The sequence below is a fragment of the Ceratina calcarata genome, unplaced genomic scaffold (genome assembly GCF_001652005.2).
Source record: "Ceratina calcarata isolate Rehan_Ccalc_2016 unplaced genomic scaffold, ASM165200v1 scaffold143, whole genome shotgun sequence".
Classification (NCBI taxonomy): Eukaryota; Metazoa; Arthropoda; class Insecta; order Hymenoptera; family Apidae; genus Ceratina; species Ceratina calcarata.
Genome location: NW_017135443.1, coordinates 130,722 through 145,110, shown reverse-complemented (window position 1 = coordinate 145,110; position 14,389 = coordinate 130,722). Strand labels below are relative to the sequence as shown.

General features: G+C 38.9%; 1 protein-coding gene across 4 annotated transcripts in view; it reads right to left on the bottom strand.

Moving 5' to 3' along the window:
• The window catches only part of LOC108630648 (neuroligin-1), a 141,434-nt gene extending 128,408 nt beyond the window's left edge, over positions 1–13,026 (bottom strand). The window contains exons 1-3 of one of the 4 annotated variants that reach the window (XM_026818475.1): positions 12,536–13,026; positions 12,239–12,294; positions 2,686–4,360 (exon numbers count right to left, since the gene is read on the bottom strand). In XM_026818475.1, the coding sequence (XP_026674276.1) occupies positions 2,686–3,454 (769 nt within the window). In that variant the 5' untranslated portion in view covers positions 3,455–4,360; positions 12,239–12,294; positions 12,536–13,026. Of the gene's footprint in view, positions 1–2,685; positions 4,361–7,895; positions 8,579–12,238; positions 12,295–12,535 lie in introns of those variants that run through there. The other 3 variants (XM_026818481.1, XM_026818469.1, XM_018034063.2) reach the window with 3 other exon arrangements.
• Between the last annotated feature and the right edge of the window lie 1,363 nt (positions 13,027–14,389).

Sequence of the window (14,389 nt, the reverse complement as noted above, 5' to 3'; positions counted from 1 at the left end):
TAACGGCGGATACGGTAGTCTAGATTTTCGCGTCGTCTCCTCGTTTCGCTTGGCTCGCAATCAGAAAAGCGTCGCGACGTACCGATCGATGCTGTACCATTCTTTTGTCGTAGACGCTCCTCTCTTTTCTTCCGTTTTTCTTTCCTTCGGCCCCCTCTCTTGTCTGCATCTCAAAATCCTAGGAAATCGGGACGAAAAAGAGGAAACGGAAAAAGCAACGTCGAGACAATACGAGTATCGAGGACTCGGTAATCGGCACCCCGAGACCTTGAGTAAAACGAAACTTCAGTGACCTACTCATTTTCCTTCTTTTTCATGTCTACCGTGTAAAACGGTTTTGTCCGGATCTTCTCTCTACCTTTGATCAAACCACCATGTTCGTCGGAGTAAAGGGGAAACTGTTTTGTATGCGCGTTTTCGTCCTAAAAGTTTAGCCGCTTGCTCTATGTCGGAATATTAAGTGCACCAGCAAGTCGGTGCGGTTTTTCTGAGTTCAAACATGATGCCACAGTTTATTATTATTCTACTGACTTTCCTTTTTTGTATAGTCTATATTAAATTCAGTGGCCTTTCTTCTTTGCAACAACACAGTAATTTTGTGCTTTGCCAATGCAAACAATGCATAAGGGGCTATTTCCAGACTACTCTGGTCCTTTCATTCATTATCACAATCGTTCTTTTTTATAAAATTGCTTAAAAATCGACGCATTGTAACTAAGATTTTTGCTTCATTTTGTAACACTTATCTTACTAAGTATCAGTACATCGACTGGCGTTAAGCCATATTTTTAGCCAATATAGTGAATAACATCGACATTCTGCGCCGCTATCGGAGTCTAGCACCATAAGTCTGACTGATAGATGTGTTGTACTACTAGAATTCTACTGACAGTAGCATGATATAGGAATGATCAGACATAACGTTCACTGATTCTGTTTGTCCGTTGAAATGAATCCTACGTTGACTAACAACTTGAAAAAGTGAATCAATCGTGCCACAATCCTCTACTTGAAGAAAAACTAAAGTACAATCAAAATATTTCAAAATTCTGAAGTAGGTTACCTCACAGAAGCAATGATCCGAATTTCTTTTACTCTGTGAGTCGAAAAGAAACTTTTCCATTCTAGCGTTCCATCATTTGATCAAACGAAGAAGTGTATTTTCTCTTTTTCCTTCAAATATTGTGCAAGAATAGAAAAATAGAGGAAAAGAAAGGAATTGCCAACTCTGCAATTGACGTGGCGGTCTCTCGTCGAAAAGCACTCCATTTCCGTCGACTATGCACAAAATTCGGTAGCTCGTGTACATTCGATTGAAAAATTTACTTGTGGGAACCTAGTATCATTGATGCACAAGGGTGATACAATTAAACTTATTTCTAGATATCTATTGTGCGAAATAATCTCTTTTTTTCTACTCCATTTCATTACATTACATTGATGTGCATGAAACGTCGCAAATTTCTGACGTAATCACTTTCCAACTGAAATACACTATCTTGTTTCCTCTCATTATCTATTATTATAAATCAAATTTAAATTGGAACAATTTCGAATATATCAATATAATCTATAATTAAATTTTTATTAAAAATAAGATATTTATGGTATCAGTTTATAAAAATAATTATTTGCTACAATGATTTTACTCCGTATATATTTACGATTTGCCACAGTTAGGGTTATTTTCAATCATCCTTATAATTTACTGAGTTATTTTTAACTGAACCTGTACCTTGTGTTTTCCATATTTTTATTTGAATTTTGCTTTGTTTAAAAAAATAGCATTAAACCATTTTTTCGTACTTTATGAAACACAAAAATCTACAAATACCATGCATGATACTTAAACGATCTATTATGCAGACAAACGTTAATACAAATAAGCTTACAAGCGAAAAATTATGAATCACTGAAATATCAAACACTACATAAACGATGAGTTAAATACAACCGTTGAATGAAAAATAATCGATGGAAAATGTGAATGCTACTAGTTTTAGCGCGATCACTCTCACATATTAACAGAGACGAATGTATCATGTATGTTCATTTAATTTAACCTGCCGGGCATTTTGCTTATCGTGTAAGATTATTTGACATATGAATAATTTTACATAACTAGCGTTTATACTTCCAAGTTCACCGCCGGTATGGAAATTCTCATATCTAAACGGCGCATCAGTCTTTAAAGTCGTAACATGGTCAGATAAGGAACGCTTATGCAGTGACCATTTCTGTAATATTCCGTGAACATCGAAACTATACATTCGAGAAACAAATGTGATCTAGTATCATGAAAAGTATAAGAGCGCTAGCATTCCTTGTGACAGTTTCACTCGCTACGCACATACTACATTGCGGATTATTATTTTTTATTATATAGTGGCAGTTTTTAAGAGATTTAGGGCAAATCTGTGTTCATTGAGTAACCTTCGGAAAAAGTGTCAACTACCTAGGTTTTGTGCTCCTCGAGATTTTGTAATTAATCATTGAGTGAATGATTGACTATTCCACTTTTATAAACATAGAGTGTTCGGAAAAGCCAGGACCAAACTTGCGTCACGTATTAAAATCACGAGATTTTCCGAACATCGTGTCTGGATGAAACAGTTATTCTACTTATTTCGTCGCAATATCTTTTCCGAACGAACTTTAAAAAATCGAAATATATTTTTGACTCACCATGAGGAGGTTTGGGCACGTGTAAGTTCAAGTATAGGCAGTCTTCGCTTTGGTTAGCCAGTAACGGGGCTAGCCTCTCAAGGTAGACGCGCTTTGACCGCGGCAGACTCGAGTTCGGTTCCGGTGGTTTCTGTGGACATGCAGGTGGTATGGTGTCCGCCAACTTGGTACCGTGCCACGGTGTCGGCGTAACTGGTGGCATGTATCGTAACGCTCCGATCGGCGGCGTAGCGTAAGGCACGCCGTAGTAAGTCTCGACGGACGTCGATGATCTAGCCTCAACGCCGCGCAGCGTTCCGTATTTAGTCCTGACTGTCCTGGTGCTGTACTTCTGACTTCCGGCGAGAGCTTCCGCGCTACCGGAACACCAATGTCCGCACAACAGAACGAGGAACACAACGATCGTTGCCAGACACTTTTTCGACTTGTCTCCTCTGTTCTTGTAACGCGTTCGCGCGGCTCCTTCAACGTTGTCTTTACAAAAGTCGCACTCTTTCGCCTCCTTTCCGAAGGGATTACCGATCGACAAACGATCCTCGAGTTCGATGGACGCGTGAAACTTCCCATAATTACCAGCAGCTTCCGGCCGAAGGCACTGCTGATGTATTGGATCACAGTGGAGGACGCCATATCCGTCATAGTATACATCATGGAAGATAAACGACTGATCGTAGCTATTGTCCAACGAAGAAAGTCCTTTGGTAGGGCCGAGAGGCGAGAGGTCTTTCCTCTTCCTCTTCCTCGGAAACGAGGAGGAGGACGTCCGCATCGCGTCACGCCGCCGCGGACTGGCCTCTCCGGGCCCCGCATCTGTGGGGCCCTCCTGCTAAGGGACCACCCTCTTCTTCTTCTTCTCTTCTCTTCTCTGCTAAATCTTTATCCTCGTTGTTATCTTCTGAATTGTTTCTCACCTCTTTATCGCTTCCTAGCTCCTGTTCCTCCTTCGATTTCTCTTGCCTTTTCTGAGTATTTAACACTAATAACGATAATACTATTTCTGTGTCCCAAAAGAAACCTTGTCGCGCTTTTTCGTTGCAACTTTCTTCTTCTCCTTGGTTCTCCGATTTCCCAAATTTCTTACTAACTTCTTTCTTTTTAAAATTAGTCTCTTCACGTTCTCTTTCCGCACCCAGCACCTGATGCAGCACACTGTTTGTTCCCGACTCGGTCCTCCAACTATCCGAAAACTCACGAAAAATCGGTGCGAACGCGGTGATCGGCAGGAAGGCTCTCAGTTCCATCCTCGAGGACGTGCGTAGCCGGCAACGAACTTCCGCGTCGCCAGAAAGTCGTCGTTTCTCGATAATATCGCGCTCGTCGTCGTGGCTGCCGTTCGTCCAGTGAACGACGAGCTCGGATCGACATAGGTGAATGATTTTAAGGGAAGCATCGGCGGCGAGGCTTCAGTTATACCTACTGCCACCAATTGTTGGATCACGAGAAACTTGTGGGATGATTTAGCAATGATTTCTTCTTGTCCATTTACTTTGTACAATTCCGAATATTTCATGAATGTTATGACAATACGGAGCAGATTATTATCGGGGACGAATTGGCAGTTCTCAAGACGAGTACTCTTGGTTTTATCAAAGTATATTCGTAGCTTTATTAATCAATTCCTTGATTTTATTCGTACGCTAATAGTGTCAGTTACCCTTCCTACAGAACGATTTTTCTGCAACAAAAATAAAGAAAATGTCTGAATATTATTTGCGTTTAAAAAATACAGGTTTTAGAAGAATATTAAAATTCGTATAACATTTGTACAATTGCCTCAACTATTTTATGGTGTGATTTTGAAAATTTGAATATGATAATATTACACAGATCTTATGTTAATCGTCACATGAGGTGATATATAATACCACCTGCGGTGAGACAATGTTTAGGACAGAGACCACAATAACAGAATGTAAATCCATGGTCGAAACGCGAAGGCCTCTAAACTTATTAGCTCCGAACCGAAATTGTGTTGCATAGAAATGAAGTGTGACTCCGTCAGGGACTAATGGAATAATAACATTACAATCTGGCACCGGGTTTGCTTTTGTTTCATGCTTCTGCAGACGCTTAAACCGGCTTTTTCAGTCCACCGGGGAATTACTGTCGGACAACTCAATTTGTAACATGGCTAGCCGGTTTGGAGTTGCCGCAAATGACACAAAAACTCAATAATACCGGTTCCGTGGCAATGCGAGAATTTCCAATTTCAAACTTGCACGGTTGCTTTAAACGCGGCCCATTGCCTGACCCCGCAGAACTCCGAATCGACAATGCTTCTATTAATAAAATCGAACCACGAATAAACTAATTGCGGTGTGCTTATAAATCCCCTCACACAATAACAATAAGTCAATCTGTAACTCTTTCCACTGATTTTCATTTTATTGTAAAGATAACTTTTCGCAGGTGTTTTCAAATTGTATATTAAAAAGATGAAAAATTATGTTACGGAAAGAAGCAGTGCGTGTAGAAAGTATTCGTACACTTTATAAAACAGAATAAATTTTTTAATATTGGTCATACAATACTGATCGATGTACAATGACATTTTATGTAGCACATTTCAAAAATTTACATTAGTCACGTACGCGATAAAAATTTCATTAAAAATCGATTAATGTTACTACTTACAGATATTTAAAACGTCCTATACAAATTTTAGTTACCGAACGACTTTTACTTTAATGCCTATGATTTCGATGAATCGTGATTATTTTTATCCCCCTAACTCCTCAAAAAAATTCGAATGCTATGGACCAATATTAAAAAAGTTATTCTGTTCTATAAAGTGTGAGAATATTTCCTACAGCCACTATAGACATGAGACAATATTGAGAAGAAAATCCGTAGGATATACGTGAATCATTGCGCGAGATTATATCGAAGCTTGTAATGCAGAATTCAAATGCTGCGATATGTTTCTATAAAAGAGGATCTACGTCGAGGAACAACGTTTGACTGAATAACGTCTCTGTGAGACAAACTCTGGAAGACTTTACAACGCAGTCACTACAGATAGAAAGTATGTAGGTTCGTAAAATAACGTAACAAGATAAAAAGAACGCTGACACATTTTCAACTTTTCGCTGGTTATAATATATTCTGCATGGGAAACGTCGCAACTGTTCCACATGCACCTGTGTAATACGCACTTTGAAGATACTTTTTGGAGCAGGAATAGAATTTTCAGAAAAATCCTCAACTAAAGTATAAAAGTTATACGGAGATATTTAATTTAATTATATAACAATATTTGATTTTGTTTATATAATATTTTTATTATTCAAAATAAATAAATTTAAATAAACTGTTCACAACATAATGGAAGTTTTATTTCCGAAGACTATCGTATATAAACATTTTGTAGGCATCGTGGAGATTTGAGGTCACAAGATGACCCACGCGCTACCACAACCTAATAGATTTATGTACAGTAATTAGGTTTCATTAAAAACTAAATAACATTCTACGCGGAAAATTTTACAAAAATCTGAAGCGAATGAATAAACGATAGAAAACAAATTTATGAAAGCGTATGGCCTACAACTAATTTACGATTAATGCAAAAATGTTCGCGTTACTTGAATTTAGCTTAGTAGAGGAGAAATGAATTCGCTCAATTATCTAAATGGATAGGAACAACAGTGATCCAAGGACGATGATCAATTGTATTCATTTACGATATTAAGGACGATGGTGAATTGTGTCCATAAAAAATGCAATTCTTAACTAAACGGTCAGCACGATCGTCAAAACTACGAAGGTGTGCTTCGGTAAGAATTTGTGCGGTTAAAACTCGCAAAGTTTAAGAGACGTTTGAATTACTGGATTGGCTAAATTTATATGCGAGTTCGAAAATATAAACTACATTCTCATATGGATGGTTTCCAAAGCAAACATCCTGTAACCACTTATGATTGAATTTGTTCTATATTCTATTTCTACATTACTTGTAAGCTATATAAATAACAAAAAAGTTCCCAGTAAATGAATATTCGTAATCTTATTATGCAATGTATCGAGAAATTGAATATAAACTTGAGTTATTAAAGCATTAAAGTAATTATGTCGTGAACTGTAGATAAGAAGACGATAATTACTATTCGATACGACACAACCGGTTCGACCCCGACTAACTACTTGCTGATTCGTCGCCGATCAGAGGTTTCCGTGATCGCAGCTGCAACCAAGGCTTTGGAACTTTAAAAGAGGATCAGCGTGTCGTCGGATTACGCGTCAGATTCGTGACGATCCGTCTATATCCTCGCGCCGCTTCCGTCACTCGTCAGTGACCGAGATATCGATAACCCCAGACCATCGTCGCGATACGGGATCCTGAAATGGGATGCAAGGAACGGAGAAGAGGAGTTGTACGCAAGCGAAATTAAATTCCTAGCTAGCACTAATTGCTGGGGGCGACCGGCACGATTAATAATGCGCCAGAGTCAGCCTCTGTCTATTCCGAATTTCCAAGCTGGCGCAATCGATCCTCGAGGAATTATTGAGAGACACTTTCCGCTCGAAATCTCTTGGCCCATGGACAAGCAAATTTGATTATGCGTTTCGAAATTGCTGTCACCTTTGGGAATCGATCGACGATAACGATCGACCTAAATCTCGCATAATTTACAGTTGCGAATTAGACTGTGTATTTACCAGAGAAAATAAAATAAACATGAATTATGATTGTTTAGAAAAAATAACAAAACTTATGTAAATAAATTCGTCAATTAAAATTTGCGTTTCACAACAATATCACATTGAAATAGTTTATAATTATAAGAGTAGAGACGTAAAAATTGAAAAATGCTGGAATACCAGTGGAAATAATGAAAATCTAATCGACGGGGAATCCGGCACGACGCAATGTATCGTTTCACCAGCTGTTATTTGGTATCCCGAAAAGTAGGCAGCGGAAACCCAACCAAGTTAAAGAACCTTTTCAACCGTGATTAAACTGTAAGCTAACTGAAAGTTCTCCTTCTACCACGTATTTGCATACCTTCGAACTTAAATGGCTTCGAGTAGAAAGGAGCAAAGTTATCACTTCGCTAAGTAGTTTACTATTAAACCATAAGTCCTAGCGAGAAAGTTAGTAATTTACATGATTAGATGGGTACGTTAACGAATGGCATCGATTTGCATCGCGCAGCGAGAACCAGATCGATCTCTCGATCATTATCCATTCGCTGTTCGTCTCAACATACCGTATTCTAATTTCATCAAGAGCTCCACGAGGGTATCTCAGTCAGCACACTCAACGGAACAACAGTAGCCGGCTCGGTTCAGTCAATGAACCGCCACGCAAGTACCACAACACGACAGCAGCCATCTCGCAAAAAACTGATCCAGTCTGGGGTAAAATTATCCGACACACATCGTGGTGAATAACGTTAAAAGGAACACGATTCAGACACCGGTGTCAAATCCACGTCTAGTCCACACCGCACTCATGCAGTTCCGTACGGTATTCGGCTCGCGAAAAAAACTCGTCCACCACTTCACTAGCTGCACCCTCTTATCACCAACCACTATCTATTGTCATCTTCCGCTGACACAACCATTTCCATGGATATTTACAAAAACAATCCCACGCTTTTGTCGATCGCGATAAATGACAGTATCGAGGCAGGGGTGCGTGGAGAAATGAACAAGTAGACAGGGGAAAAGAAACCCCCAGAGATGTGCGTCTCTCATGAACCGATCGCACGTACGTACATACGGAAGCACCAAACAACCGACCGACCAACCGACCAAACCCGATCCGACGACCAATCCCAGGGACGACCTGCACCCTCCGTGTGCGCGATCGGCAGTCTGTCCCGGGCTCTACTGATGGGCAACCGCGCGACCTCCATGGAGGTGGCGGTGCTGGTGCTGGTGCTGCTGCTGCTGCTGCCGCCGCTGCCGCCGCTGCCGCCGCTGCCGCCGCCGCCGCCGCTGCTGCTGCTGCTGTCTTCGTTGGTGGTGGAGGCGCCGACGGTGATGCTGGTGGTGGTAGCAGTATATGGAGGTGGAGGATGGTCCGGCACTCGAGGAAGCCGGAGCATCCACGGCGCCGACGCCTGGTTTCGTACCGACCACCGGTCCGGTCGATAACGCCACGGCAACCCCCGGGTCGTTCCGGCTCTCCTCTTCTCTCCACGCTCTTTTCTCCCTACTTCCCTTTTCTGCTCAATTTTCTCCCTCTTCCGTGCCTCGCTTTCGTTCCTCGTCCGCTTCTCTTCATCTTCTTCCTGGTTCCCCTCTTTGAAATGCCACAAGCGTGGTCGGCCATCAATTCGGTACCGCCTTCTTCTCATAGTCAGTGATTCTCCCACATCCTTCATTGAACACACCACTCTCTTCTTTCATCTTCTACTGAGGTTTCTCTTCTCCGTTCCTACCAAAGAGAGTTTCTGCATTTTCAACCTTGTTCGATTCCTGATGCTGCTGGTGCCGTTGCATCTTTGCCCCTTCCGTGTTCCAAACGACGAAGAACGGAGAAACACGAGAGAGAGAAAAGGGCGGGAAGGGAAGACGTCCTCTTTGTAGAAGTTGGCAGCAACAGACCTCTCTCCGGCTGGAAACAGAGGGACGGTTCACGACGGACAACTTAAGTCATGCATCTGCACTCTCCGGTGCTCTCGCTGCACTTATAATCAATTGCACTTTCGAACTGGATTGCACTACATTGTTTTCGACTCCGGAATATATAACATACCGAAAATTAATAAGCATCAAAGAAACCGTCGGTTACCGGGAATTGAATTAGCCTGACTTGTGCTTCTCTTTAGGAGAGGGAAGCTGAAAGAGTAGAAGAATTTCGCAATGTATGTATTTGAGAAGAAATACGTATTTATTAAGAGTAGAATGGGGACGGGAGGACGTGTTCTCATCAAGCTGGTAAATAGATAGCTCCGCCAACGCTAACAATTTTCACCTTCTGTTTATGGAAAAAGTTTTGAGGCATTAGGTTGATTTATAAGATTACCCTCTATTTGTAGAAGTACCGTTCCGGTGAAAAAAGTTACAAAAAATATAAGATATCGTCTGAGTTAAAAACTACGATACATCAATTCTATACCGTCGTTAGTTTCGATCTCAATGCGATTAATTTTACGATACAAATCGCAGATTCACTCCCTTTTGTATTCACGTAAGTTTCAAACAATGGGACGTCTAATGATTTGGTGGAACAAAGAGTTAATTCACCTTGACCGTTCTATCATTGTCACCTTCATCTTCCATTCAAGAACAATGAAATATCTTCAAAGATTATAAATCATTGTTAGAAAATGACAATCATTTATTAAACGAAATCCGCGACTTATTTGAAATTAAATTACTCTGGTAATAAATCAAGTTTTCTGAACTGATATTTCGATCCCTTCGTTGTTATTTACAAAGCTAACACAATTTTGTTATTCATTGTAATGCATGCGTCCTACCAAACATACAACGTTCAGGCGTATACAGTTTAGCTATGTATAAATATTTAATACGATTAACGATACGATGCTTCATAAACTAAAATTCTCATGAGAATTCCGCTCGATAAGAAATTAGGCGCGCACAAGCGCGGTGCATGTTAAATCCACCCTCGATGCTCGAGACCACACAGCTCAAACTCCAATCAGCATAAAATAATATGGGGAAATGCAGGACAAACGATAGCTTGGCAACTTGACACGCAACCCTTAAAACGTCAAGAGAATGGAATAGCAGCACATAAAAATTGGTATGGGTAAGTATATTCAAATCACCGTCACAGAAACACGAACGTAGGTCTAGCGTAACCGGAAATTGCCTCGTTATAGTCAACGCCGCCGTTATTTACGGACCTTAACGAGCGAAAGCTTACGCTTTCTACTCTCGTCAGACCGTCACGAGGCTCGAGCGACTCCGCGTTTCGTACTCAGCTCGTTTTCTTTCAACCCTCTTTTCAGTTCGCCCCTCGAAAGGAGAAAATGAATAAGGAGCGAGTTTTTAACCGATCAAAACTTATACATATTTCTATTCTATATCGGAATGTAGACGGGAACACCGAATGCAAATGCAAGCGAACTCGCTCCGAAATATATTCCGCTCTATAAAACGGCAAATCGTTGATGAATATGCCATTAGAATTTTGATTATGTTCTCCGAATTTCAATGACATTTGATTGGTCGTTGTCACATAACGTTAGCGACATAATATTAACAATCCGGTGAGGATAATTAAACCTCTGAATTGAATCAATCATCCGCTAGATAGGATTATATCTTCATTCATTGAAATCGTATACCATTTTGTTCTCCTGATCCAAGATACACAGGAAGCGTCTGCTCAAATAGGAACAGGAATTAGAACGAGAAAATAGACGTTATTGGCCCGTTTATTTCGCGAACGGTGAATGTTTAATGCCACTAGGAATTACATTCTTGTTGTAACTTATTTATTAAACGTCTAAATAGTATCACTTAATTAACTTTGGTTCAGTCAGTCAGTCGTTTATTATATTCATATTGAATTCAAGTATCATCGATTTAAATTCAATCGCTCATACATCAAACAGGATAGAATCAATTCCGAATCGAACGCCAATCCTCGTGAATGCCGGGAAGACCGTACAAATCCTATTTGCCGCCTGTTTACTTCTTCAAAACGTACGAGCAACAGCCCCAAAACTAAAAACAAAATAGAATCGACACGGTGGAATTCTCCTTTAGCCCGTTTCATTCATCACCATCAGAACAAACGAACAAAACATACGTCACAGAGTTGAGAGATGAGAAGTCTTAAACCACACTTTTAGAGACGATCGATCGACATCCGTCGCAGTTAATTAAATATTCTCCATTCCATGCAATCGGAGATCAACGCGATTCCTCCTTTCAACGGACAAATAGATCGAATTTTCCATCTCTACCTTCAGGGTACGGAGATAACTGTAGCTTATGAAGCAACCGAGCTCAGTAATCGGAAAAAAGAGCAACGGAAAGACCAGAAGATTGGTCGTTCCTTGTGTGTGTGCGTTAAGAAGACAAAGTTAATTAAACGGTTGCATCAGGGGATTAAAAAGACTAAAAAAAGGATGGTATAAATCACGAAGAGCATAATACTTAATTTACACTTCATTACTTTGTGAATACGATAGATCTTCATTTCTTGAATTAAACAGAAAACAGGAAATTAAGAAATAGGTGGAAAATGTGTAGCTTCAATACTATTAGTTATAACAATTTTCTATGTAAGTACGTTTAGTAATGTACGAAAACGTAGATAGTTTGAGGAAATACAGCGAACTAAAATACGAGAATCATTAAACATTAATCGTCTTTTAAACACCTGTTGAACATATCTCATCGTATGTGCTTCATTTTTTAAAATATTTATCCACGCGTATTCACTGCACGTAAATAACGCACCTTTTCGTGAAATCTGATATTAATTATACAACTTTTGGAAATATTTTATAACATGACTCTCGAGTAAAATAAATGGCAGAAAATAACACAATAATGGAAAATAAATAATGTGCGAAGTGTGGAACAAATCATGCTACAATAAATATTGAACGTTACTCACCGTTTGTTGTACAACAGTATCGTTAGCTACCGTGTAATGTATCTTGTAAGTCCATCCTGGCAAACGCGACAGCAGCATGTAAAACAGTTCGTGAAAATGTTTTAAAAAAGAGATTTCTTCAGAATTTGCGGAAAAATAAAATTACACTACAAAGTATTTGCACGCACGATGTTTACTACATCATTGTCAAAAAATTGCTTTTGTTTACTATATTTTACAATAAAAAACGAAAATTGCCGTCTTCAAACAGTCGTAATAGGGAACGATATAGAAAACTGAAGAAAGATAATTTAATACCTGCTTAAGGATAAGCCGCAGAGATTTAGTTGAAGAAAGTAATGTACGTCACAACTTGCCCGAGAAGTAACTTACACCATTATAACTTTTATCCATTCATTTATAACATAATATAATTTCAAGACGCTTTTCGTCTATGAAAAAAGAAGCGTTGCCAACAATCTAAATTTGCTTTCACTACGTGATAGAAAACACTGATGCTTCTGAATTTGTACTGCATTTCTGGATGATCTAAAGGGCGCAATATAACTTAAAAACTAAATTCTGAATTTTATGTTTATCATTGTACGCTGTATTTAAAATTTTCAGTTTGCCTAACATAATTGTATGAGAAACATCTCAATAGTTCGTTCGGACGAGAAGTATTAATAAAACTGTGACAGCGCATATATCTTGCTTCAAGACTTTCGAAGAGACTCAACGAAAAGACCGAACTCACGATAATTCACTGTCACTACATTTTATTGGACGCGTTAACCTCGTACGCGACGATGTCGTTCAAACAACGAACGAAGCACGACTGATGTGTCACCCCATGTCGTCAAGTATAATCATACGTTCGTCCGTATTGCGAAAGTTCAACAAAACCAATGGATTTCTTTTGTAAACTTAGACGCACATGTCGTCTGAAACAGTTACATTCAAAAGTCATCAGGCGTACGATTCTTTTGCATTTACAAATTCTATTTACGCTGGCAGGCCGCATTATATGAATTTCGTATTGCGATTAATCACTCGAGAGGGAAGTGCGCGCGCACTTGGCGCCAAGCAAGAAGATGGCGACAGTTTGAATCGAAGCAATATTTGCCTCTATTAAAAGAAATGTCTTACAAAATTTGTACTAGTTATATAAATAAGCAATGCTTTCTACAAAATTTTAGTAGCATAAAATAATTTTCATTTGATGTTGCAAAATCGAGCATTAAATTCTATTGTAAAGTCAATATATCGACGACTGCTATTACGTGTAATGCTATTTCAAGGGAAAATTTACTAAAAATCTATTTCAAATGTAATTCTATATGATTTTATCTATGAGCTAGCAGTTATTGAATAACTACGTGTAATAAAATTACATTTAAAAATAGACATCGATATGATTTTAATATTTAGCATAGAATAAATATAGAAGTTAGAATTCTATAATACTTTTGCTAAAATAGAATTGAAGTAGAAAAATATAGTTAAGGATAATTTTAAATAGAACCATATCATACGCATTCTTTCATTCATTTTCAATATGTTACCACATTTCTATAAGTTAACAAGAATCCTCATTGAATCGAATTTTTTTATGTATATTTGAAAACAGACAGGATTAAAAAATTTGATAAAAATTGAAAAATTTGACATCACTATAGGAAGCGTGAAATTAATCGATACATTCAGTTATCGAACTGAGCAATTTAACTGAGTAGTGAGAAAAATACCGACTACGTTATGAAAGAGAGAACGTGAATTCGCACGATCCGATTTAACGAAATCGCGATCCAGTCTCCATTCTCTTCCGAGGAGCCTTGTTTGAACGGAAAACACTGCAAGCGCAAAATCAATATCTCGCGGGTCCAGTGCTCCTTTGAATCACTCTACGCGGCGAACCGCGACGCGACGTGAAGTTTAAACTCTCCTAACTAGAATAGGAAAATAATCCTTTCCGCTCCTTAATCACATAGATTTTAAGCACTTGAAGAAACCTTCTTATTAAGTAACTCCATATGCATCTCCATGCTTCAAAATATATGGAAATTAATTTATCAAACGTCTCAAAGAATGACCATTTTTTTAAAGTAATTCTGCAGATTTCAAAGAAACAAAAAACTTTTTAATTTGATTTTAATTTATATTTTATTATTC